Here is a 26394-nt window from a genome sequence, read left to right as displayed (position 1 = left end):
TTCTTCACAACCTTCATAGTGGCAACAAAAAAGAGTTTAAGAATGCATACTCATAGAAGCCAACAGAAAAGTAAAAACTTCAACTAACACAATGCTTGCAAAGCCATTCCACAACTGATAAAGTTTAGCCATTCCAAATGTCCCATATCAACCTAAGAATCAATAGTCCTTGTTTAAAATTTTTGCTTTGTATGTACAGTCCAAAGTATTAGATGGCCATGGAGCAGCAGAAATCACAATGATTATAACAAGATAGTGGTCCCAAATCCAAGGAGCCATGCAAGAGCCCCTTTAAAAAGTTCTTTAAAATACAGCTTTTATCGTAATCGCATAGTTCTCAAATTTTGGGCGAGCTTCTTTGGACTTTCTATTCCCTTTTAAAATGACAATTTTCATCCCTTTCAACAACAAACAAAAGTGAACGTGAGAGTATCTTGCCTATTTGTGTAAAAATTGTTAGAGTATGTTAGATGAGCTTCAATCAATTCCTCAAAAAATTAGCAGTACTCAAACATATTGTGGCATCCTACTATTCAAACATATATACATCTTCAACTTCCAGGCTATGTATGGTTTCAAGAGGTTGTTGTGCATCATTCTTATGTTTTTGGTTTTTATGGTTGTGTATGAGGACTACATTAACCCCACCGATGTTAAGGCCAATATAATCAGCATATTTGCTACCATAAGAGAAAATATCCCCATCCCCAGGCTTTGCCATTTGATTCTCAAATACAAGTGACCTAATACGCCCACCATCAATTCATTTGAGAGAATCAAAGTAACGACTTCTACCATTTCCCTGCTCTTCTATGACTTTCCTCTTTTGACGCTTGTTTTTTTTCTTTGGATGATAAAGTTTGCCAAGGGGTTCTAGTGGACAAACACCATTTTCTTTGAAGTGCAGACAGACGTAAGTATGCTTCTTCCGACACTGAGAAAAATAAAATTTGCAAAATTTTTGTACATAGGTTGCCCAAAATCTAGATACCGGATGCCATGATTCTTTATGATGTACCTGGGGGTAGGTTCCCCTCTGAAAGAATCAGGATCTTATTATTATCTTTCGTTGTTTCATTGTGTTTGTTGAAGTTTTTGTTTTTTGTGGGTTGCTATGATTGTTCTCAGTGTCGGAAGAAGCATACTTACGTCTGTCTGCACTTCAAAGAAATTGGTGTTTGTCCACTAGGACCCCTTTGCAAACTTTATCATCCAAAGAAAAGAAGCAAGCGTCAAAAAGGGACACACATAGAAGAGCAGGGAAATGTTAGAGGCCGTTACTTTGATTCTCTCAAATTAATTCATGGTGGGCGTATTAGGTCACCTGTATTTGAGAATCAAATGGCAAAGCCTGGGGATGGGGATATTTTTTCTTATGATAGCAAATATGCTGATTATATTGGCCTTGACATCGGTGATCCACAATCAGTGGGGTTAATGTAGTCCTCATACACAACCATAAAAACCAAAAACATAAGAATGATCCAAAACAACCTCTTGAAACCATACATAGCCTGGAAGTTGAGAAGAAGACGTATATATGTTTGAATAGTAAGATGCCACAATATGTTTTGAGTACTGCAAATTTTTTGAGAAATTGATTGAAGCTCATCTAACATACTCTAAACAATTTTACACGAATAGGCAAGATACTCTCACGTTCGCTATTGTTTTTTGGTTAAAGGGATGAAAATTGTAATTTTAAAAGGGAAGTAGAATCTCTATTTTTGGAAAGTTAGTGTTTTAGAAAAGTATTCTATTTTGGTACATTCTATATGATTTTTTTCTCATGGGCTAGCTACTAGTTACAAAAGACACCTGAACATTTAAGTCCTCCCTTAGGTACTAGAAATAGAAAACCCGGAATTCCTTGAGTTGAGGAGATAATGGATGGTTCCATGTTCCCAGCTTTCTCTAGAGACTTTATTCTATGTTTAGTGATGTTAGCATCCAACAGCCCCGGACTAGCTGGCTTGGGGAAGTTATCCGCTACCATCTAGGGCAGATCCTGCACCCTTATTTGGATGCTAGACAATTCATTCAATTGCAATGGAGGCATGATCTTTTGCACGGTCTCTTTCATCACATGCATCATTTCACAGCAGTCATCATCATGGAGGGGGCCTCTAAGGTGGTAATTTCATGGGTAATGGGGACTACACTCCCTCCATAGCAGTTTCTTCGTCTCTCTATCTAGCCACATTTTTCTCTCTCATGGTTGCATGTGTATCATTTGACTAATTTGATTGCAGATTGCTTGATAAAGAGGTCTGTGTTGATGCACACCTTGTTGTTGATCTCTTGACCGTGCCTAAATAGCACCTTTTGTTCCTAAATTCCATTTAATAAAATTTTCTTAATATTCAAAAACCAAACCAAAATGATAGTTAAGGCTTGAATAATCATAGCAACCCACAAAAAAACAAAAACTTCAACAAACTCAATGAAACAACGAAAGATAACAATAAGGTCCTGTTTCTTTCAGAGGGGAATCTACCCCCAGGTACATCATAAAGAATCATGACATTTGGTATCTAGATTTTGGGCAACTTATGTACAAAAATTTTGCAAATTTTATTTTTCTCAGTGTTGGAAGAAGCATACTTATGTCAGTCTGCACTTCAAAGAAAATAGTGTTTGTCCACTAGGACCCGTTTGCAAACTTTATCATCCAAAGAAAAGAAGCAAGTGCCAAAAGGGGAAACACATAGAAGTGCAGGGAAATGGTAGAGGCCATTACTTTGATTCTCTCAAATTAATTGATGGTGGGCGTATTAAGTCACCTGTATTTGAGAATCAAATGGCAAAGCCGGGGGATGGGGATATTTTCTCTTATGGTAGCAAATATGCTGATTATATTGGACTTAACATCGGTGATCCACAACTAGTGGGGTTAATGTAGTCCTCATACACAACCATAAAAACCAAAAACATAAGAATGATGCAGAACAACCTCTTGAAACCACACATAGCCTGGAAGTTGAAGATGTATATATGTTTGAATAGTAAGATGCCACAATAATGTTTGAGTACTGCTAATTTTTTGAGGAATTGATTGAAGCTCATCTAACATACTCTAAATTTTTTTTCACAAATAGGCAAGATACTCTCACGTTCACTTTTGTTTTTTGGTGAAAGGGATGAAAATTGTCATTTTAAAAGGGAATAGAAAGTCCAAAGAAGCTCGCCCAAAATTTGAGAACTATGTGATTACGATAAAAGCTGTATTTTAAAGAACTTTTTAAAGGGGCTCTTGCGTGGCTCCTTGGATTTGGGACCACTATCTTGATATAATCATTGCGATTTCTGCTGCTTCATGGCCATCTAATACTTTGGACTGTACATACAAAGCAAAGATTTTAAACAAGAACTATTGATTCTTAGGTTGATATGGGACATTTGGAATGGCTAAACTTTATCAGTTGTGGAATGGTTTTGCAAGCATTGTGTTAGTTGAAGTTTTTACTTTTCTGTTGGTTGCTATGAGTATGCATTCTTAAACTCTTTTTTGTTGCCACTATGAAGGTTGTGAAGAAAAGTAGAACTTGGTTGACTGTATTTTATTCTATAGTTGAGAATGTCGGCATGTCATTAGTTTGGTTTCCTATTAACTAGATGTTGGGCAACTTTTGTGCAAAATTTTTGCAAATTTAGTGTCGGAAGAAGCATACTTACGTCTGTCCGTGCTTCAAAGAAAAGGGTATTTGTCCACTAGGCTAATATAATCAGCATATTTGTCCATCAAAAAGAAAAGAAAAGATGCAGATACGTTTGAATAGTAATAATTTAGTAATAACCTGATTGGTCAATAGTATGGAATCCAGATTTAGTGATAAGATTTTGAGTTGCAATATTGCTAGGCAATGTGGACTACATTGGCTTCCATTTTGTCTCAAGAAAGTAATTTATCAAGGTTCTATGAGTTATATGTGAAGTTCTTTAATATGAAACGTGGACGTAGATCAGTGACAAATTATTTCACTGAGATAAGGGGAGTACTACAGGAGATTAGTACATTCCATCATTTTACTACGAATGTTGAAGACATTCGTAAGAAAGAAAATCAGATTCAAGTAGCCAGGTTTTTGGATGGTTTGGGGCGTGGGTATGATGCTATTAGAGCCCAATTGTTGGTTAATGAGGATGTGACCACTCTTGAGCAAGCTTTTAATAGAATTCTTCGAGCTGAAAGTGCTGAGTCAGGTGGAGCCCTCTCAAAAGCAACTACTCTTAACCTTCAATCTTCTACTGGTAAGCCTGACGGTTAGTTTCATCGTGGTAATAATAGTGGTAGAAGTCGCTCTTACACAACCCGTGGTCGTGGCCGAAATGATCGGGGGGATCGAAAATGTGTTTATTATGGTAGGACTAATCATATTTCTGAGAAATACTGGGACAAATTTGGTAAACCTACTTGGGCCAACTCTTTAGTCACAGATAAGGATGCCTCCTCACACACTGGATCATATGAGGAAATTCAACAATTATTACAGCGACTGGGTTAACTGACTGCTTCATCTACTACTTCTCAGACTACCGAGACTCCTTCCTCAACGAGTGCCACGATGGCTAGTACAGGTATGAATGCACTAAATGTGTCTCATTCCCCCTTTTGGATCATTGATTCAGGAGCCTCTATACACATGTCAGGTATGCCCTCTCTATTTCAGTCCATTAGGCCATCTCATTCATATCGTCGAGTTACTTTAGCTGATGGATCCACCTCTTCATTCAGGGGGAGGGTATAGTTCGCACTACTCCACAAATATCCTTAGTTTTTGTTTTATTTGTACCTAAGTTTTAAGTTAATCTCTTGTCTGTGAGTCATATAACTAAATCCTTAAACTGTTCAGTAACCTTTTATCCTACTTCTTGTATTTTCCAGGACTTGCAGACGAAGAGGACGATTGGTTCAGGACATGAAAAGGGAGGGCTCTACATGCTGGATGATGTATCTGTTTCTCGAGCTGTAGCTCTCACTACTACAAATTCTTCTAACTTGTGGCATCTGCACTTAGGACATCCCTCACCAACTAAGTTGCATCAGTCTTTTCCTTCTCTACCTCCCGATATTTCATTTGACTGTGAATCCTGTCAGTTGGGAAAGCATCGTCGCTCCAGTTTCCCAATTAGTTCTAGTCAAAACACCAAATTGTTTGAATTAGTCCACTCTGATGTATGGGGTCCATGTCGAATTCCTAGCCCATTTGGTTGTAAGTATTTTGTGTTGTTCATTGATGATTTCAGTAGAGTCACTTGGGTGTATCTCCTACGGGAGAAGTCCGCAGTATTTGATGTATTCCTCAATTTTTTCAATGAAATAAAAAATCAATTTGGTGCACGTGTTCATGTACTTCGTACTGACAATGGTTTGGAATATCTTAACCATAAATTTTCAGTATTTTGTGATTCTCATGGTATTACCCATTAAATATCCTGCCCTTATACACCACAACAAAATGGGGTGGCTGAACGTAAAAATAGACATATCCTTGAGGTTACAAGGACACTATTATTGCATATGAATGTTCCTAAATTTTTTTGGGGAGATGCAGTTTTAACTTCGTGCTACTTGGTTAATTGTATGCCCTCAACTGTTTTGAGTGGTCAAGTTCCACTTCAGGTTATAAAACCCAATTGTAAATTGTTTGGTGTGGTTCATTGTATTTTTGGATGTACCTGTTTTGTTCATATGCTTGGAACTTCGGTCGATAAGTTATCACCTCGGTCTGTCAAATATGTTTTTTTGGGATATTCTTGTCAACAAAAAAGGTACAAATATTATGATCCTGTTCGATGGAAAAAATGTGTCAGCCGATGTGACCTGTTTTGAACATACTCCATATTTTTCATTATCTACTGAGCTTCCTGTATCACCTAAATCTCCTTCAGATTGTCCTGTTCCTATTGCAGTTTTGGATGTACCAGTATCATCGAGTTCTTCATTGCCTCTTCGTGTTTACAGCCGTTGCTCTCGTACTCCTGCAGTGCCTCCGGCAGTTACCTCTACAAAGCTCTTTCCTCTTGATCCACCAGCTTCCTCAATGCCTGCAGATCCTGTTGTCTCTGATTTGGGCCTGCCTATTAGTCTATGAAAAGGTAAACGGTCTTGTACTTCTCATCCGAAATCCAAATATGTGTCACTTGAGTTTTTGTTCCCATCCTTCAAGTCCTTTGCTATGTCATTGTCTATTTCCCATATACCTCGTTCAGTGCAGGACGCCTTGTGCTCTCCAGAATGGAAACAAGTTATGGATGATGAGATGAGTGCTTTGGTGTCTCGGGGAATATGGAATCTATGTGATCCACCTGCAGGAGCAGCTATTGTGGGGTGTCGTTAGGTTTATACTATCAAATATAATGCTGATGGCTCTATTGAACGGTACAAAACTTGGCTGGTAGTGAAAGGGTATACGTAGACTTTTGGAGTTGATGTCTTTGAGACATTCTCTCTTATGACCCGACTTACTTCGGTTCGTATCTTAATATCTGTGGTTGTTAATAAGGGTTGGTCTCTCTTTCAATTGGATGTGAAGAATGCCTTTTTATATGGTGATCTACATGAGGAAGTGTATATGGAGCAACCTCCTGGGTATGTTGCTAAGGGGGAGACAGAAAAGGTGTGTAAGCTGCAAAAGGCTATTTATGGACTTAAACAGAGTCCACGGGCCTAGTTTGAAAAGTTTAGTGATGTGGTACTACAATTTGGGTTTTATAGGAGTCATTGTGATCATTATATGTTGATACTTAAAAGGAAGACTGGTATGGTGGTTTTGGTTGTCTATGTAGATGACATTGTGTTATCTGGTGATGATCTTGATGGTATTACAGAAGTTAAACAATATCTGGCCACACGTTTTTAGACAAAGGATTTGGGCTCTCTCAAGTACTTCTTGGGAATTGAAGTCGCTCGTAGCAAGCGAGGTATTGTTCTTTCTCAGAGAAAATATATATTGGATATGTTACAGGAGTATTGTTTATTAGGTGCTAAACCTATAGACACCCCATGGAAGTTAATCATAATCTACATGACACCCAGGGTCCTACACTCAAGGATAAAACTCAATACCGACGATTAATAGGTAAACTGATCTATGCTACAGTTACTAAGCCAGATATTTCATTTGTTGTGGGAGTTGTGAGCCAGTTCATGGAAAATCTTCAAAAAGTCCATTTAGAAGTTGCTCAGAGGATTTTGAAGTACTTGAAGGGTGTACCTGGAAAAGGTCTTTTGTATACTCATAATGGGAAAATTTTGATGCCGATTGTGCTGGGTGTAAGATGGATAGATGTTCTACATCAGGCTACTATTGTTTTGTTGGAGGCAACCTGATAAGTTGGAAAAGTAAGAAATAGATAGTTGTGGCTTGGTCCAGTGCAGAGGCCGAGTATCGAGTAATGACTCATACAGTTAGTGAGCTTATGTGGATTAAGTTTGTGCTTCTTGAGTTTGGTTTTATGTTACCTGTCCCTATGGTTATGAATTGTGATAACCGGGCAGCCATTTTTATTGCCAGCAACCCTGTATTCCATGAGATGACGAAATATATAGAGGTTGACTGCTACTTCATTAGAGATGCAGTTATGCAAGGGAAGGTGGTAACTCCTTATGTAAAGTCTTCAGACCAGTTGGGAGATATATTTACCAAGCCTTTGGGGAGACGTGAACATGTATCCTTTAGTGACAAGCTGAGATTGTTTGATATCTACTTTCCAGCTTGAGGGGGAGTGTTAAAATACAAGTTCAGGGGTATTTTGGTCATTTATTAGATTTTCAATATTATATTTTTCTCTTATAGTATGGCTATTAGATAGAGAATGTCTTATTTTATCGCTAGTTAAATTTTCATTCAATTTAGACATGTATTTTAGGAGATATGTAATTTTGAGTATTGAGGGGCATTTTTGTCCTATTGTAAAATTTCACTTAAACCTTGATTATAAAGCAGGAAGGGCCTTTATGGCTCGGATTCCAAGGCAGCAAAGCTGCCTCTCTTCCAGAAATCCATTTTCTCTTCTATTTTCTCTCCAAATCACGTATTTTTCAGTGTTAGTGTAAGTTTTTGCCATGTACTACATCAGATGCCATGATTCTTTATGATGTACTTGGGGGTAGATTCCCCTATAAAAATCAGGACCTTATTGTTATCTTTCGTTGTTTCATTGTGTTAGTTGAAGTTTTTGCCATGTACTACATCAGAGGCCATGATTCTTTATGATGTACTTGGGGGTTGATCCCCCTCTGAAAGAATCAAGACCTTATAGCTATCTTTCGTTGTCAATTGAACCATTCTAGATCCACTTTTTGGTAGTTCTGTAGGTTGATATGGGATATTTCCATTCTATTTTATTGATGGTAAAAATCTATTACATTTTGCGTGGATGTCTTTCATGTAGGGTTCTAAATGAGTTAAATCTTGAAAAGGTAAAGGTTGTTTAGTTACCCATTCAGTTTGCCTTTACGTATTCTATTATATGTTTCATTTGGAATGGCTAAATGGTGTTTCGTTGCCTATCTATTTATCCGGTCAGTTGTGGATAAGCGTGTAATAGTAAATAGTGTAAGAAATAACTTAAGAAATCTGCGTTTATTGTTTTTTTTTGAGAAGTAAGTGTGAATGTATTACTGAAAAAAAGATTACAACCTTAAAAAGCTAAAGAGACATTTCCTCCACAACAAGGAGTTGGAATCTGCATTTATTGTTTTTTTTTGAGAAGTGTGAATGTATTACTGAAAAAAAGATTACAACCTTAAAAAGCTAAAGAGACATTTCCTCCACAACAAGGTGTTGGAATCTGCATTTATTGTTAACTTATAAACATATTAAAATATTTAATAAATATATAATTAATGAATTTATAACTTGTTAAAGTTGAGGTGCCTTTTGTAACTAGTAGTAGCTAGCCTATGAGAAAAAATATCATATAGAAGTACTAAAATAGAATACTTTCCTACAACAGTAATTTTCCAAAAATAGAAATTTTTTTCCATCATTGACATATCTTCAATTTTTTAGATGACTTTCTTCTTCCACTAGTTAGCCATGTACTACATCAGATTCCATGATTCTTTATGATGTACTTGTGGGTAGATTCCCCTCTGAAAGAATCTAGACCTTATTGTTATCTTTCAATGTTTCATTGTGTTAGTTGAAGTTTTTGCTTTTCTGTTGGTTGCTATGATTATTCATTCTTAAACTCTATTTGTTGCCACTATGAAGGTTGTGAAGAAAAGTAGAACTTGGTTGACTGTATTTTATTCTATAGTTGAGAATGTCAGCACGTCCATCACAAAGAAAAGAAAAGAAGCAAGTGTGGAAAGCGGAAACGCATAGAAGAGCAGAGAAATGGCAGAGGCCGTTACTTAGGTTGTCTCAAGTTGATTGATGGTGGGGGTATTAAGTCCACTTGTATTCGAGAATCAAACGGTAGAGACTGGGGGTGAGGATATTTTCTTTTGTGATAGACAGTATGCTGATTATGTTAGCCTTGGCGTTGATGAGGAAGAAGCTGAAATAGGTAAGGATCCAATCTCGTCTTGCAAAGTGTTTTTTTTTTTTAATTGAATTTTACATTTTTTACACCTTGGTGTAGCATTTTCTATGACTATATATGTTTCTATTACCCTTTTTGATATTATGCTCTTGTTATTATACATAGCTTGGCCACCAATCTCTTATTGTTTTGGAAGGTTTCCCCCCTTGTAATTTGCTCGTTTGAGCTCTCTCTTAATAAAATTCAGCATCATTTAAAAAAAAAAACTATACAGCTTGGAAGTTGCAGATGCTGATATGTCTGAATTGTAAGATGCCACAGCAGCGTTCTCCTGATTTGAGTACTGCAATTTTTTTGAGGAATTGATGGAAGCTCATCTAACATACTCAAAAAAATTTTACACGAATAGGCAAGATACTCTCACGTTCACTTTATTTTTTTTTGGTGAAAGGGATGAAAATTATTATATTAAAAGGGAATAGAAAGTCCAAAGAAGCTCGCCCAAAATTTGAGAACTATGTGATTAGGATAAAAGCTGCATTTTAAAGAACTTTTTAAAGAGGCTCTTGCAATGGCTCCTTGGATATGGTTCCACTATCTTGATTTAATCATTTTGATTTCTGCTGCTTCATGGCTATCTAATACTTAGGACAAAACATACAAAGCAAAAACTTTAATCAAGGACTATTGCGTCAGGTCAGAAAGTAAATTGGAGGAAGACCTCTCTCATTGGTTTTAATGTGAGCCCAGAAGACCTTGAAGAGACGGCAAACCTATTTGGATGCTCTACGGCTACGCTTCCAGCGAAGTACCTTGGTCTTCCTCTGTTTCATGGGCGTATTTCCCAAAATCTGTGGATCCCAGTGGTTGAAAAGATTGAATCCAGGTTAACTAGTTGGAAGGGGCGGTTACTTAGTAAGGCAGGCAGACTAATTCTCCTTAAATCTTGTATTGCTGGCATTTCAAACTATGCACTATCTTTTCTGCCTTGCCCGTCCTCAGTTTGCAAAGCCATAGATAAAATGAAAAGAAGATTCCTATGGAGAGGATCAAGTGACTCTTTTAAATATCATTTGGTCAAATGGAATGAAGTCTGCTTACCTAAAAGATTGGGAGGATTAGGGCTTCGGAAATCAAAAGAAATGAACAAAGCCTTAATGCTTAAATAGATTTGGAAATACAACACAAATACCTCCAATCTTTGGAAGGATATGGTTCGCGTCAAGTTGGGCTAGAATATGCCATGGTGGATGGCTGGGGGAAACCGGAGAGGACTGTCCTCAATATGGAGATCTATTTTTTTGCTTCTTCAAAACTTCTCATCAGCCTGTAGATTTTTTGTGGGTAATGGAAGATCTCTTAAATTCCGGGATGACTGGTGGACAGGACAGGCATATTTACGGAACTCTTTCAGCACTCTTTTCCTTCTCTCCACTCACAAGGAAATTACAGTTGCAGATGCTTTTGAGGGAGGGAATGTGAACCTACACCCCCGAAGGGGTTTAACTGACATGGAGGCCATGGAAGCCAGCAGCCTCTTAGATTCTTTGAATCATGTCGGAATTTGGCCTTCCAACGAAGACAAGCTCATTTGGTGGCCTGACAAAAGTGGAAAATTCTCAGTTGCTTCAGCATATGGATACATCAACGGTTGGGATCCGACGCAAAGGGAGCATGATATCAATTTCGTCTGGAATCTATGTGCCCCCCTAAGGTAAAATTTTTCATGTGGAGTGCCTGTCAAAGTAAAATTCTCATGGCTGATGTGCTCAGAAGAAGAGGTCACCCATCTATAGATCCACTATGCCCTTTCTGCCACAATGAAGATGAATCCACCAGTCATACTCTTCTTCAGTGCTAGTTCTCATGGACTGTGTGGACCTCTATTTTAAGCAAATTGGAGATTCAATTTTGTATTGCTGTCGACCTGATTAGCTTTTGATTAGGAATCAATGTTTTTCCTATGCTGGTCCTTTAGGCATATCCGACTCAATGTTAACGGAATTACCTGGCCTTCTTAATGGATTGCGGGTGTTCAAAGACAAATGTAGTGGGCCCATTCACATCGAAGAAGATTCCAAGGTGGTGATTGGTTGGTGCCAGCGCAATTCTTCTCCCCCATGGAGGCATTGGGATGTATTCCAGGAGATCTTGGATATTGTTTCTTCCTTTTCTTGTATTTGGTCTCACATTCCGAGATCTGCTAATCCGGCAGCAGATGTGCTTACCAAGGAGGGAGCTTTCCTGCAATCTCTCGTTGTTAAGGATTTGCGCCCTCCGCTTTTGTAGTTTTGTTTTTTTCTCTTCCTTTTTTTAATAAAATTACATCTTCATCAAAAAAGAAAAAAAGGACTATTGATTCTTAAGGTGCTTGCTGAGTTTTAATAATCTGTCAAAAAAAAAAAAAAAAAAAAATCCTATTCCTCTAATTTTTGTGGGTGACTTCAATGTCACTCGCTTCTACCATGAGAATCCCCACCGTCCCGGAGAATCATAACCTCCATGAGGTTATTTGCTGATTTTATTGGTAGCTGGGACCTGGATGAGATTGCCCTATCTGGGAAGACCTTCACTTGGTCAAATGGCTGGCAACTCCCTGTCCTCTCAAAGCTGGACCGATTCTTAGCTAGCAATGATTGGCTTCAGCTCTACAGCAACGTCTCCGGCAAAGTGCTCAATAGAGTCGTCTCTGATCATTGGCCGATTATGGTTGATACCCATTTTAGCAGATGGCCCCCCTCCCCCTCTTTCAGATTCAACAATAATTGGATGGCGGACCCCTCTTTTGATTTGTCTCTCCAATCCTTTTGGGAAAATATGACTGTTGCTGGACCGAGCTGGTGGGCCTTCCCAATCAAGCTCAAGATGCCTCTGAAAAGAAGGCCTCTTCCTCGGCTGTGAGAACCAATGCCCTTGCTCAGATAGCCACTCTCGACTCTAAGGAGGAAGTCAGAGGTTTCTCTTCTTCGGAAGTCTCTCAGAGGTATGCCATTTAAGAGCAATTGCAGTCCTTCGCCCACATAGAGTTAGTGCACTAGAAACAACGTGCAAGATTCAAATGGCTCTCTGATGGGATGCTAATACTAAATTCTTCCATGCAGTCACCTCTACACGAAGAAGGGCCAACCGCATTGCCATGCTCAGTGTCAACGGTGAGGCCACCTCGGACCGAACCATTATTTCTGACTCACTGGTGAATTTTTTTGCAGATTTATACTCTTCACCAGCCATTCCGGCCCTTCTTCCGAAGGGTTAACCTTCAGATTATTTCATCAACTGCAGCTAGTCTCATCGAGCTCCTCTTCTCTAATCGGGAAATTGAAATTGCAGCCCTTGGTCTTCCCTTGGATCGTGCTCCCGGCCCGGATGGATTCAACGGGGAATTTTATCGTCGTTGTTGGCCCTTCATCAGTGAAGACATTTCCAGCATGGCCCGCTCCTTTTATCAGCAAGGCATCAGATATAGGAGTATCAGAGCCTCTTTCATCACCCTCATCCCTAAAAAAGATGGGGCAGAGCTCCCATCCGACTTCTGGCCGATCAGTCTCACTACCAGTGCATATAAGGTGATTGCGCGCCTCCTTGCTAGTCGTCTCAAGGCAATCCTTCCTATTGCCATTCACCGTAGCCAGAGTGCTTTTATTGAGGGAAGAAACATTCTTGATTCAGCCATGGCATGTCATGAACTTAGTCATCATTTCAAGGTCTGAAAGCTCCCCAGATTCATCCTCAAGCTTGACTTTGAAAGGGCATTTGACAGAGTTAACTAGAAGTTTTTGTACACCCTCCTGGGAAGATGAGATTCGGAGAAAAATGGCGCTTTTGGATCCAAAGCTGCATCTCCTCTGCAAGGTACTCCGTTCTTCTCAACGGAACAATTTGTGGGTATTTTAAGGGAACCAGGTGAATCAGACAGGGAGACCCCCTCTCCCCCCTGCTCTTCAACGTGGTGGCAGAATACCTATCCTCCTTGATCTACTCGGCCAAGAACATGGGATGGCTCCTCCCCACGACTGATTGCACAACCTTTGATATTCCGATTCTCCAGTTTGCGGATGATACTATTTGCTTTGGGGTCGGTACTATGGATCAGATCAGAAAATTGCGTGCTGTGCTGGGTTTATTTGAATTGGCTTCCGGTCAGAACATAAACTAGGGAAAAGCCACTCTCCTTGGCTATCACATTTATCCAGCTGGGCTTCGGGATATTGCGGACTATTTGGGATGCTCTGTGGGAAATATGCCAACTAATTATCTTGGGCTCCCACTTTTTTATTCTCGGCCTACGACGTCACTATGGTCCCCCCTCATTGAGAAATTTGAAAAGAGGCTAGCCACTTGGAGGGATAAACTCTTATCAACAACGGGGTGTCTCACACTCCTCAAGTCTTATCTGGCGGGGTTGCCAAATTATCTGTTATCATTCATGCACTGTCCGGCTTCTGTTTGCTCCAACATTGATGCCTTTTGTCGACGATTTCTATGGAGAGGTTCAGAAGATACCTTCAGATACCATCTGGTCAGTTGGAAGGATATTTGCATACCTCATAATAAGGGTGGATTGGGCATCCGGCCTACAAGAAAAATGAACAAAGCTGTTATACTCAAATGGATTTGGAATTTCAACAATAAGTATAACAATTCATGGAAGAATATGGTGAAATTCTGTTATGCACCTAGCGGGACGAAGCTTTGATACCAAATGTTATGCACCTAGCCAATACTACCCAAAAGACCGGCCTGTCAGGAGCGGAAGACATAGGTACATAACCCAGGATCCCATAATCCCTTAGTGGCACAGGATGCCCATAACAAATTCTACCTGCAGTTTTTGGGAGCATTGTGGAGAGGGTGGCGCTGCTCGCCTCCTATCCCCGATATGGAAATCAGTTTTCAAGTTTCTTTTAGTATTCAAGGATGCTACCTCTTTTCACACGGGCAATGGAAGGACCCTTCTCTTCTGGTCGGACGAATGGTGTGGCCCCTGATCTTTCTCGGAGGACTTCCTGGGGATGCATAGGGTGGCCAGCGACCTCTCTTGCTCTGTGGCTGATTCATGGAGTGATCACTCGTGGAGTTTCCCGTTTCGTTGGGGATTAAATAATGAGGAATTGTTGGCTTTTTGCTCTCTCCTTACTAAAGTCAGCAGTACTATTATCCGGGAGCACTCAGTTGATAAGCTGATTTGGAAGCCAAGTAATAATGGCCGATTCACTGTTACTTCGGCTTACTCTCATATCAGAAAGCAAGACTACAGTACTCATGAGCACAAGGCGAATCTGGCTTGGAAACTCTCAGCTCCAAGCAAAATCAAATTCTTCGTGTGGTCGGCCATCAGAGAACAAATTCTTACTTCAGACAACCTTCATAGAAGAGGCTTCACTACCCCCGATCTTTCTTGTCCCCTTTGCAGTGAGTGCGAAGAGGCAGTCCAACATGTCCTCTTACATTGTGGATTTTTGTGGCATGTTTGGATGAAGATCTTTTAGAAAATCGGGCTCCAACTGGGGCTATATCAGGACCTCTTTGGCACCTTTGAGATGGTTCGAGGGATTCTCCTTCCTCGGTTGGGCAAGTTAATTCTTTCGGCCTGTCTTGCGCTTGTTCCATGGTGTATTTGGCTCGAGCTGATTTCATACAAAGAAGGATTTTGCTACTCTATCGGGGGTTTCCCTTCGGGAAAATTGGAATTTGATCGCTCATATGTCTGGCCCCAGCAGAGCTCCAAGAATGGCTATTTGGGATCCTCCCCCTTGCGACTGCATAAAACTAAATTTTGATGGTAGTGCTATTGTATGTCCTGGTCTAGCAGGAGCAGGTGGTGTGTGCAGAGGTCACAATGGAGACCCTATTCTTTCTTATGCTAGTCTGGTGGGCATTGCCAATTCTAATACTGCTGAAGTTAATGCTCTGCTGTTTGGCCTCCAAATCTTCAGGGATCGGCTCCATTGCAAGTTAATCATTGAAGGCGACTCGAAGACGGTTATTAGTTGGTGTTCCAAGGACAACCTCCCCCTTTGGCGCCACTGGCCCATCACTGATAGTATTGCTGACATTCTATCTTCTACACATTGTAATTGGAATCTCTTTCCTAGATCAGCCTACTCTTTGGCTGATAAATGGGCAAAATTTGGAACTTCCTAGCAATCTCTTATTGCTTGGGAAGGCTTCCCTGCATTATAATATGGTCTCTTGAGCTTTTGCCTTAATAAAAATCAGCATCATTTCAAAAAAATAAAAATAAAATAATCTGTCAAAAAAAATTTGTTCTCTGTGAACTATGTCAATTTGATATATGGATTTTCTTTTTTTATCAAAACATGGTCCTGTTTTAAGCTTGACTAAAGTATTTGTGTACATTGGTTCATCAAGAGGTATCATCCTCAAGGATTCATCTTTTATTTTATTTGTTGAAAAGAATTTTTATTATTTGATCTAATATTAGCATAAAATATTTTTTTTAGAAGATGTGAGCTAGTGTGTTTTTTATGAAAACGAGAAATTTAGTAAGAGTGGGAAAACAACTACAATACAACAGGAGGAGGCACACTCTCAACAAGGAGAGCTTGAAGAGAAGCGCCTCTATTAGTTAAAGAGTCAGCCAAAGAGTAGGGTGAACGAAATACATGAGACTAAGAGCAGTAAATGGAAGATACAATGTCTATAATTGAGTGAAAAACAGCCCAATGACGCCCAAAGGGGTTCATCAGCAGTGGAACACCAACAAATCGGATAGGGAATCTCCTTCAATGATGAGAAGACCATTAAAGTGGCTGGTGAAGAGCTGGAGTTCTTGGAGAAGTGCTGTGAGCTCTGCGTCTGTAGTTTTAGCGAGGCTGAGAGGCCCAGCAAAGGATACGAGGGATTGTCTTTCATTCTTTTGCTATGGTTTCGAAGTGACCAACTCTTGGAGGAGGTTGAGAAAGAAGTTCCCTGATGGTTTGTTTGCTAGAAACAATGCTTTGGCGATGCTTTATCTTGTCAAGGAGTGTGAAGGAGAAAAGGATGGAATAGGGCTAGAGTTGAGAGAATTCCAATCACACCTTGGTGATTCCGGTGATCCCTATGGGTACCCTCAGTGTCTAGACACAATCTCCCTCGTTTGGCTAGATTCATACAGGGTGGGTCCATGCTTGGGATTTTGTCTCAGGAAGCAAGGATATCTGGTGGTGGAAGCAGACACCGGGTGGCTTTCAGTCAAAGGATATCCTGGATGAGTCATCCCAGGCAGGAAAAGGCCCATGATGAATGGGGTTGCCAAACCTTGTGATGGATGGGTTGAGGGCTGCAGGCCCGACAGTGAAGGAAAGGATGAAAGCAGAGGAAGGAGGCATGCAATGTTGGTGGGCACATAAGAGATTTTGATTCCAGTTGCAATCGAGGTTGTATCGAGGAAATTTTACCTGGGAGAGGCAGGTGATGCAATGGCACTGGTGGAGGATCCATTGCGGGTTAGTTTGTCTTTGTCCATTTTCCAAAAAAAAAAAAAAGAAGAATTCAGTTCTTGTTGAAATAAGATAGCTGAAATTGAGTTTAAGTTAAATGATTATTAAATATATGGGTGAATACAATAGAATGAACTTTATGTTGTTCAGAAGTTGATGAGAGACTGGTGAATCTACTCTAGTTGGGTGCTGTAGCGTTGTCTCTCTAGCAATTATTCTTTTCATTTTGTTATTATTTTTGTAGTGAATGATTTGTCTTGAGCTATCCAAGTGCTGTTTAATTCTAGTCATCATTTTTCTTAGTTGAGAAATAGTGTGTTGAACCTATGCAGTTTTCCAGAAAACATGCAAACCTTCAAAGTTTTCCATAGTATGGACAGTCAGTTGTGCTCTATCTCAGAAAGTAGATAGAATTTCATTGCAACGCAAGAAGGTTCTTCCATACCTTTTCCCATGGAAAAAGAACAACATATTTGAGATATTCCATGAGTATCATAGTTTCACAAGATAAGAATTCTTTGTCACTAATCAGGTTAACTTCTATGCTGAAATTTATTGATTTTCTTCTTTGTCTTATCAATATACGCTCTATTCATAAAAATAAAAAAAAATAAAAAACTCATGGAGAGAAGGAGAGACGGCATGTTGGGGAGAAAACAAGCAGAAGAATGAGGTTATGGACTTGTGTCCTAACCCTCCCCCTAAAGTAGTATTTATAGATGAATAAAACTATAATATTACGATTATGCCCTTGAAACTTAAACTAATTACATCAATGCCATTTTACAAGATGACTCTTTATTTACCATCATGCCACCACTACGTGGACCTTCCTTGGTTTGTGGGGCTTGAGCCATCTTCCACCTCTCTTGGATGTTTGGGCCTTCCTTAGTTGTAGGTTTTAACTCATCTTCTAACACACTTGGACGTGTGGGTTTGAGCCTATCTTCCAACACTCCCCCTGCAAATGGTGTATAGGATCTTCCTGTATAAAATAGTTGTCCATCATATTTTCCAACACTCCCCCTCTAGCTGGTGATCTCTTTGTTCTTTACCAAGAGACCCAGCTGGCATAATATAAGAGTGAGAGAAAAATCACTCCAAGCCGTAGGACAGGCTCCATACTCCAGTCAAATAGTCATAGTCTAAAATATTCTCCGCTCAATTTCAAAGGCGGAAAAGTAGCCCAATTGTGGAGCACAAAGTTTTACTCACTTTCTAAGGTAGCTCAAAAAACACCTTTTGGGTGAATAATAGACTTAACTCATGCAGGATGTTGGGCAAACTCCTATCCTCTATAGGTCGTGGGTTTATAGGCATTGTTCATAAGTGATTTTCACAAATAATAAGAGGGTAATGGGGAATCATCGGAAGATAATATGTTGGGGCCACCATGTGTTTTTTTCTTCATCAGTATGACCAATGCTGACAACAGTTAGGAATTAGACGCCCTAATTCCAAACTAACGAGAGTAATAATAATAAACGCAGAAGAAGGAAAACAAAAACACACATGAATAAAACCAACAAGATTTATACAGGTTCGCCTCAAAGTGAAACTACGTCCTATCTTCTACCGCTGCAGTAATCCACTATGAAGATGAAATAGTTTACAAGAGAGATCGCACACACTTAACAGGTGTTGTTTTCTCTAACCTCGCTCGGCCGCAACTGATGTTCCTCGGATGATAATCATAAAACCCTTATAGCCCCCCCCCCCCCCCCCCCACCCACACACACACACACACATCTTAATCAGCGTAGGGCATTGATTAGGCTCTACAACTTAACAACAATCACATATGATTTTTACACCAGAGACATCCGTTGTTGATATCCGAAGACAGTGATGACAACAGTGGCAAGTTTGTCGCTGAAGTTATTTGCAGGAGGAGAGATCAGTCAGCCAGTAGTGCCACGGATTTGTAGAAACTTCCTCGGAGGCAATCAACTAGATAAGGCTAATAAAAAACAGCCTGGCTAAGGAAGATTTTATGGCCTAAATCCGAGTAGAGTCAAATTCTGACTCTGTTTCACAGGCTGGAGATGTCTAAGTACAAAAAATCAGAGTTATTCTCGGTAATATGAAGGCTAACTTTCCAAGATGCTGCACTGTTAACTCGCTGATAGTTGATCCGAGTTAAATCTAGCAGTAATGCGGATGAACTTGGATCTAGCAGACCGTCAACAGGATAATCTTTCACCAGCCAATGAGGACGTCCAACAACAATGGAGAATTTAGCCTTCTGCCCAAGGCAACAATCAGCAATACAAAGGCTACCGGGAGTAATCTTCCGTTAGTGGAAGAACAACAATGAACCAGAGAGTCGATGAGCAAGTTCGTGGGGAACGCTAGTTCAGTCAGCCAGCAGTGATGAAGGAGAAGTTGAAGGCCATTTGAACGCGCGTTTTGCCTTCTTCAGGAGAGGTCTACCAGTCAAGCACCCAATCACTGCAGATCTGAGGGCGAACACACAGTCCAATTGCGTGAGCCCCTGCAGGCGTTGAGATGGCAGCCACAAGCGTTTGGCCGGAGCTTCTTTTGGACCAGAATCTTAATCTGGTTGGCTCTCAAACAAAAGGAACGGCACTCCTAATTGAATGGACCAAGGAGCTTCTGCTGAGTTAAAGACCCATGGACCTAGTATGTTTGCTGTCCTGCCGAGTTCACTCGGTTGAACTTGAACTAGACCTGCTGGATAATTCGAAGAGAAAAAGAAAATTGAGAATCCGAAAAAAATAAGGAGACGACGCGGAGGCACACGCCCATAAAAAACTGGGAATTGGAAGAAAAAAAAACACACGATGTGGGTAGGCCAACTCTGAATGAGCACCTGAGACAGCAAGATAGGAATTTTAAAAAACATAGCTACGAGTACTGAAAATCAATGCTCTGATACCATGTTGATCTTCAAGACTCCATGGATTAGCTCATGAAGAAAAGGAGAGACGGCATGTAGAGGAGAAAACAGGAGGAAGAATGAGGTTATGGACTTGTGTCCCCTCCCCTGAAGCTCTATTTATAGAAGAATAAAACTACAATATTACAATATTCCAGATTTAAGGAGGGCCTAATCATGTCTTTACTCACCTTCAACCATTGGAATTCACTTTCTATAAGAAAACACTTTCCTAGAAAATATAGAAAACCAAATTAATTTGGAATAATAACTTCTAACATGTCTAGAAAATTTTATTATCATCAAAAGAACAAGTCTAAAACAAGCTTGTTGGTTTTGGATAAACAATTGGTAGTTTAGGTTTTGTTGAAACTGGTCTGTTTTTTTTTTTGAGTTAATCGACCTAAGTTTCCCATAGAGCAATTTATACAAAACGAAATGAAATTTGATCATTTTTAACAGAAGCACTATTTGAAGTGGATCCTAAATTGATAGCTTGTTATCTGCTCCTCAAATTGGAATTAATTTTTTGAAAGACCTTGAACTTTGTTCATTAGTGGTTTGTCTAAAATCCTTTCAATGACCTGCATGATGTTGAAAGAATATCTGTAAATTATCCAATTGGTTGCATAAGTCTCATGATAGAAACAAAAGCTGGGCGTGTATAAAAATGTTGTTCTTTGTATTATTTCTATTTTTACAATTGTTAATGTGGGTAAAAATTCCCACTTCTTAACAAGGCTTGGGGTTTTGTTGATTTATAAGGTTGGACAATAAACCTGTGGCTAGTAAATTTGGAATAAACAGGGCTTAAACTTTATCAGAGCTTGGATGTGATGAGGGCTGTTAGTGCAAGTAAAATTTCCACATCTAAAATGGCTTGAGATTTTGTTGGTTTGTAAAGGTTGGATAATCACCTGCTAAGTGGGTGGTCATTGGGGGATGAAGCTAGATCCAAACTTTACATTAGTTAATGATCCCAGTTCAGTGAGTTCTTTCTTCTGAAATGAACTGCTGACATCAGTTCCACGTTTTGTCTTCATGGACCTAAGAGAAAGGCACTTAGTGGAAATAGAATTAGATGTTTTGCAATAAATTCTTGAAAGTCTTGTAAGCCTTTTCCCATCTGTACTGGATTCATTCGTGTGAATAATGAACCTGGTTTTTTGGCTGAGACTTTGAATTCATCTTTCTGTTGAATCCAAGGTTAGGATCCCAGCCATGATCTCTTAGAAATGTTCATAAATTGCAAATTATCAACTACATTAGTTAAAAAAGGATGCCACTCAAATCGTTAACTGGGAGAGTAGGTGTGCAATTTGAAGAACGAGATATTCCTAGACTCAGTGCTAACCGCACTAATATGGTGTATTATTTACAGTGTACTTGCTTACATGCCTCAGTAACATTGTTGCTAGAAAGGAAAAGAAAATGTAGAGAATCTGCCCCTCCTCTGATGCTTCTCTCTTAGCAAGTATATAGTCTCTTTCATTGAATGGGTGGGTCTTCTTTTTTCATCATACAAGGAGGTTGCATGCATCTTCTCCCTTTTTTTGCTGGAAGTTCTTTCCTATCAAGTTCATCAAGACTTAGACCATAGCTTAGTGCTCTAACTCCATCAAGAAAAATTTGTCTTTCTTATCAACGATGTAAAGCTGATAAAATGAAAGAGAGGTTTTATGGAGGTTCTTTTAATTGGATTTTGGATAATTTGGAATCACTCCTTAAGCTGTCTATCCAATTCATTCATGTTCTTTACAAATTTTGTTAAATGGTACTGATTAACATTATTTACTTTCCCCAGACTGTTGATCGTCCATACCTTGTTATCTATTCTAAAACTGCAAATATGATTACTGCTGAGTCCAATGTTCCACAAGCAGAGGATTGTGGGATTTGCCATGAGGAAGCAGAGGATCCAGTGGTGAGAAAAATTATGGTGCAACATTTTCTTACTCTTGCTTCTGTGCAAGAACAAGATGGTTAAATGTTATCAGTCTTCTCTTTTGACCAACTTGGTTCTTCTACTTATCTTACTTACCTCAGGTGTCTGCATGTGAGCATTGTTTCTGTAAGTTCTGTTTAATGGAATACTCAGCAGTCTTAGGACAGGTTGCTTGTCCTTCATGTTCAAAACCTCTTAACTGTTGATTTCACTGCAAAGAAGAGTCCAGAAGAGGGTGCTTTGACCGTTAAGGGTTTCAAACGTTCAAGTATCCTCAACAAAATTTGTCTTGAAGAATTTCAGACTAGCACAAAGATTGAAGCTCTGGTAACTATTGTATCTTGAAAGCTATTTCTCCAAGTATTTTAATGGACATTTTCTCTGGTTATTCGACTCTAGCCTCTCCATTTTTTTGTTTCAATTAATTCATTTCTTCCCATCAATCATATAATTTTAAGTTTTGTGCAGAGGGAGGAGATCAGATTCATGGTTGAAAGTGATGGTTCTGCAAAAGGAATAGTGTTCAGCCAGTTTACTTCATTCATGGATTTGATTAACTATTCCCTTCAAAAGGTTCAAGTTGCTATTGATGTTACTGGTCGTGGAAACATTCATATATATGTTGTTTGCATTAGTGCATAGACTTCATGCAGTTTGGTGTGAAGTGTGTCCAATTAGTTGGGAGTATGACTATATGACTGCAAGAGATTCACCGATGATCCAGACTGCAAAATCTTTCTTATGAGCTTGAAAGCTGGTGGCGTGGCCCTGAATTAATGTGAGCAATTTAGCTACTGATGTCTATCCTATTAATGTTACCACTCCACAAATGTGCCCCTTATTGATTTATATCATTTGGACTTGTCATCAGTTCATTTTAGTGATGTTGTTGTAATTTGGAATTGATAACAGGTCTTCTTAATGGACCCTTGGTGGATTCCAGCAGTGGAGCAATTCCCAGGTCTTCTTAATTGTTGAAAACACAATTCTGAGGTTGCAGGAAAAGAAACAACTAGTCTTTGAAGGGTAAACTGAAGATATTTCTTCTGAGTAGATATGGCAAGAGTGGATTTTGATGTCCTTCTGTCATTCACTAGGACTGTTGGTGGCTCTGCCGAGGCTCTGGGCAAAATAACAGAATCTTCTGTTTATAAATAGAATTAAGACTGTGTTGTATGAAAACTACTTGATAGTGTTCAGAATCTTTCGTAATTGTGACCCTTCCTTCGTAAAGAAGGTGTAATGGCCACCCTTCATTGATTGCTACAGAGATAAAAATTTGAACAAATTTGAAGAAATGACGAGGGAGGTCGTCTCATCATTGAAATTTTCAAGGAGTTTCAATGGAGGATTGGCAATGGATACATATAGACGTCTTCTTGATAGAGCAATTTGAGGTAAATTTTTATTATAATAATGACATTTTATGTGATGTAAGTAAAAAAATTTCCAAAAATGAGTCTCAAAGAAAACTTTAGAAAATGCAAGGAAACAGATCATTTGACATTAACGTGGCTCCAAGTTATTTTTTCAAGCATATCATGAGATGGTATATGTAATATTATTGACACTTATTTCTTCCTTGTAATTATATGTGATTTAATTTCATTTTATGTTATATTTGTAGGTCTAGGAAGTGAAGAGAGTAGATTTTTCTAGAAAACTCACTCTAGGGAGGGCACGCGGATGGGTTTCCGAGGGGCTCGGTGGATCGTACATGACTATCAGGCCCCCAGCTTTGTGGAGGCTGCAAAACATGGATGGACATGCAGACTTTGGCTGAATGAGGGCTTATTATGCACCATAGGGGTCTATGTTTCTAAACATGATGGACTTTGATGAGAATTATTAGATGACAAATAAGAGAAGTTTACTAAAGTGGACTAGTCTTCAACCCTTCCTTCCTTAGGGTCCGTTTCTTCATACAACCCACTCAACACTATTTATAATAGTCTTGTTACAAAAATACGCAAATGCTCATCAGGGTACATTTAGATCATAAACATTTATGACATGAATATAAAGTTAAACACTATTTTCTCAAAGGATGACTTTCTCTAGACACTTACTTTTTTCTTTTCTTCTTCTTTGTCTCTCTTTATTGGGGTTTTGCTTGCTTGTTGTGTTGAACCCTCTTGCTTGCTCGGTTGTTTGGACAATGTGTTTTCTAGCATGAGCTGTTTACCTTCCCCCTTTTTTATGGGTCACTCAGTTGGTCATGTAATGAGTAAGCTGCCAAATTTTGTGGGTTTTATGAGTTGAAAAGCATTTTTAATGTACTTTACTAACGACTTCAGCATTTTTTATCCTTTGTTACAATGTGGGGCCCACCATGGTGTTCAAGCTGGTGGGACCCACCATGAGGACGTAGGTCATGAAGAAGAATCCTAGAGGACTTGGGACACCAAGAAGAGTCATCTCCCAAAGCAAGCACGAGTTAAGGAATCAAGAAGCAAAAACTAAATTGATTTAGAAGACTTGAAGATCAAGTGGGACCCACAAAGATCTCATGAGTTGGCACTCTTATCAAGGTACGCTAGAGGCTCATGAGGGGCCCACAAGGATAAGGCCACGAGCTGGTTTATCCCTTATAATCTCGTGGGTAATAAAGGAATCCTAGTTCTACTCCAATTAGTCTTCTAGGAGTTCTAGTTTGAATAGACTTACTTATATTGAAGAGTTAGAGTTGGAATGTAATTAGGATTGAATGACAAGTTGTATAAGGACTCTACCTCCTCCTCTACTATAAATAGAGGAGTTGTAATTCGGAATTAATCAAGTCACACATTCAATCTCGAGTTAGTTCTCTCTCTCCCCCTCCTCACTTGACGCAACTCACCCTTTTCTTTTTTATTTTTTCTCTTCTCTACCAAGAGCTTTCCTCCCCTTTTTTCATTTTTCTTTCTTCTTTCTCTTGTTCTTGATCATGGAAAAGGGATCCTAAATTCAACATCCTCAAATTATCTCAATGGGGATCTTGCGCCAACAATTTCTTCTTCCCCTCCTTATTTTTATCTCTGTTCTTCCTTCTCTCCTCCCCCATGTTGTGTTAGCTCACTACCCTCATGTTATGGTGTTGTTGGCCATTGACCCTTACCTCTAACCACTGCTACTCATTTCCTACTGCTCCACATTGCCTCTTATTGACCATAAGTTGACTCTCACATTGCTTTTAATGATAACTGTAAAATTTAGGATCCCATGATAAGAACTTCAACCAAACTAAGAAGAAGAAGGAGAAGAGAGAGAGAAGAGATCAATCACCAAGGGAGAGAGCTTGGATGGAAGATAAGAGGGAGAGCGCCTACCAATGGAGAGAGCTTGGACAAATTTTTGGGAAAAAGAGGAGAGAGCTTGAATGCTCTACCTCTTATCCAGGTCCTCTATTTATAGCTTTTACAATGCCCTTTAAGGGCTACAACATTATAAAAGAAGAGACATAAAAAGATAAGTATTTACAACTTCATGTCATCTTTACAAGAAGTCTACTTATTTACCCATATGCCACCTCTTAGATGTGTGGGCTTTCTTTTCTTGGACGTGTCGACTTGAGCCCACTCTTCTAACACTCCCCCTCAAGTTGGAGGAGAAAAAACATCATAGATACTCAGCTTGCCACATATAAAGGATAGGATCTTAGACGTAATAGGTTTAGTAAGAATATCTGCTACTTGCTCTTATGATGAAACATGTTTGAGGGAGATTATACTCGCTTGAAATTTCTCTCGTATAAAGTGGCAGTCCACCTCGATGTGTTTGGTCCTTTCAGGGAAGACTGGATTCGAAGTAATATGAATGGCTGTTTGGTTATCGCAATGTAGACTCATAGAACCTCCTTTATAAAATCCTAATTCGGTAAGAAGGGATCTGATCCATAAGAGTTCAATAACTGTGTCAGCCATAACCCTATATTCTGCTTCTTCACTAGATCTTGCACCCATATTTTGCTTCTTACTTCTCCATGTAACCAGCTTCCCTCTAATAAGAGTGCAATATCCAGAAGTGGACTTCCTATCATCAGGTGATCTAGTCCAATCCGCATCTGAGAAACCTTCTATGTTGAAGTGGTCATTTTTTCTTATAAAGCAATCATCTTCATGGGGCCCCTTTTAATTATTGTAATATTCTCTCCAAGGCCGACCAATGGGTAAGTTGTGGTTAATACATGTACTGACTCATCACACTTACAACATATGATATGTCTAGTCTAGTTACAGTGAGGTAGATAAGTTTGCCCACAAGCCTTTGATATTTGCCAATATCAATATCTTCTCTAGAACTTATACATAATTTATATTAGCATCCATAGGTGTATCAGTTGGACGACACCCCATCATTCCCATATCTTCGAGGAGGTCCAAGACATACTTCATTTGGGATAATATTATCCTATGTTTGGGTTGAAGAGCTTCCATGCCCAGAAAATAATTTAGAAGTCTAAGATCTTTAGTTTTGAATTCATGACATATCATGTTTTTTTACTTCTTGTATGTCATGCGCATCATTGCCAGTTAATATAATATCATCAACATACACAATCAATAATATCTTACCTTTTGAGGTATCTTTAAAATATACTGAATGATCTACTAAGCATCGACAAAGTCCAA

The 26394-nt window shown here is 39.2% G+C and overlaps 1 protein-coding gene across 2 annotated transcripts in view; it reads left to right on the top strand.

Moving 5' to 3' along the window:
* The window catches only part of LOC137946365 (zinc finger CCCH domain-containing protein 7-like), a 54394-nt gene extending 31243 nt beyond the window's left edge, over nucleotides 1-23151 (top strand). The window contains exons 7-11 of one of the 2 annotated variants that reach the window (XR_011111072.1): nucleotides 9222-9519; nucleotides 21644-21763; nucleotides 21886-22111; nucleotides 22253-22562; nucleotides 22697-23151. Coding sequence is in view for 1 of the 2 variants with exons in the window: in XM_068792634.1 (XP_068648735.1) it covers nucleotides 9222-9238 (17 nt within the window). In the remaining variant the exon portion in view is untranslated. Of the gene's footprint in view, nucleotides 1-9221; nucleotides 9570-21643; nucleotides 21764-21885; nucleotides 22112-22252; nucleotides 22563-22696 lie in introns of those variants that run through there. The other variant, XM_068792634.1, reaches the window with a different exon arrangement.
* Nucleotides 23152-26394: the final 3243 nt, after the last annotated feature.

This window comes from Aristolochia californica, unplaced genomic scaffold, assembly GCF_029961685.1.
Source record: "Aristolochia californica isolate CCGP_79_NKW_82.1479 unplaced genomic scaffold, dmAriCali1.0.hap1 SCAF_12, whole genome shotgun sequence".
Classification (NCBI taxonomy): Eukaryota; Viridiplantae; Streptophyta; class Magnoliopsida; order Piperales; family Aristolochiaceae; genus Aristolochia; species Aristolochia californica.
This window is presented reverse-complemented; position numbering and strand designations above follow the sequence as displayed.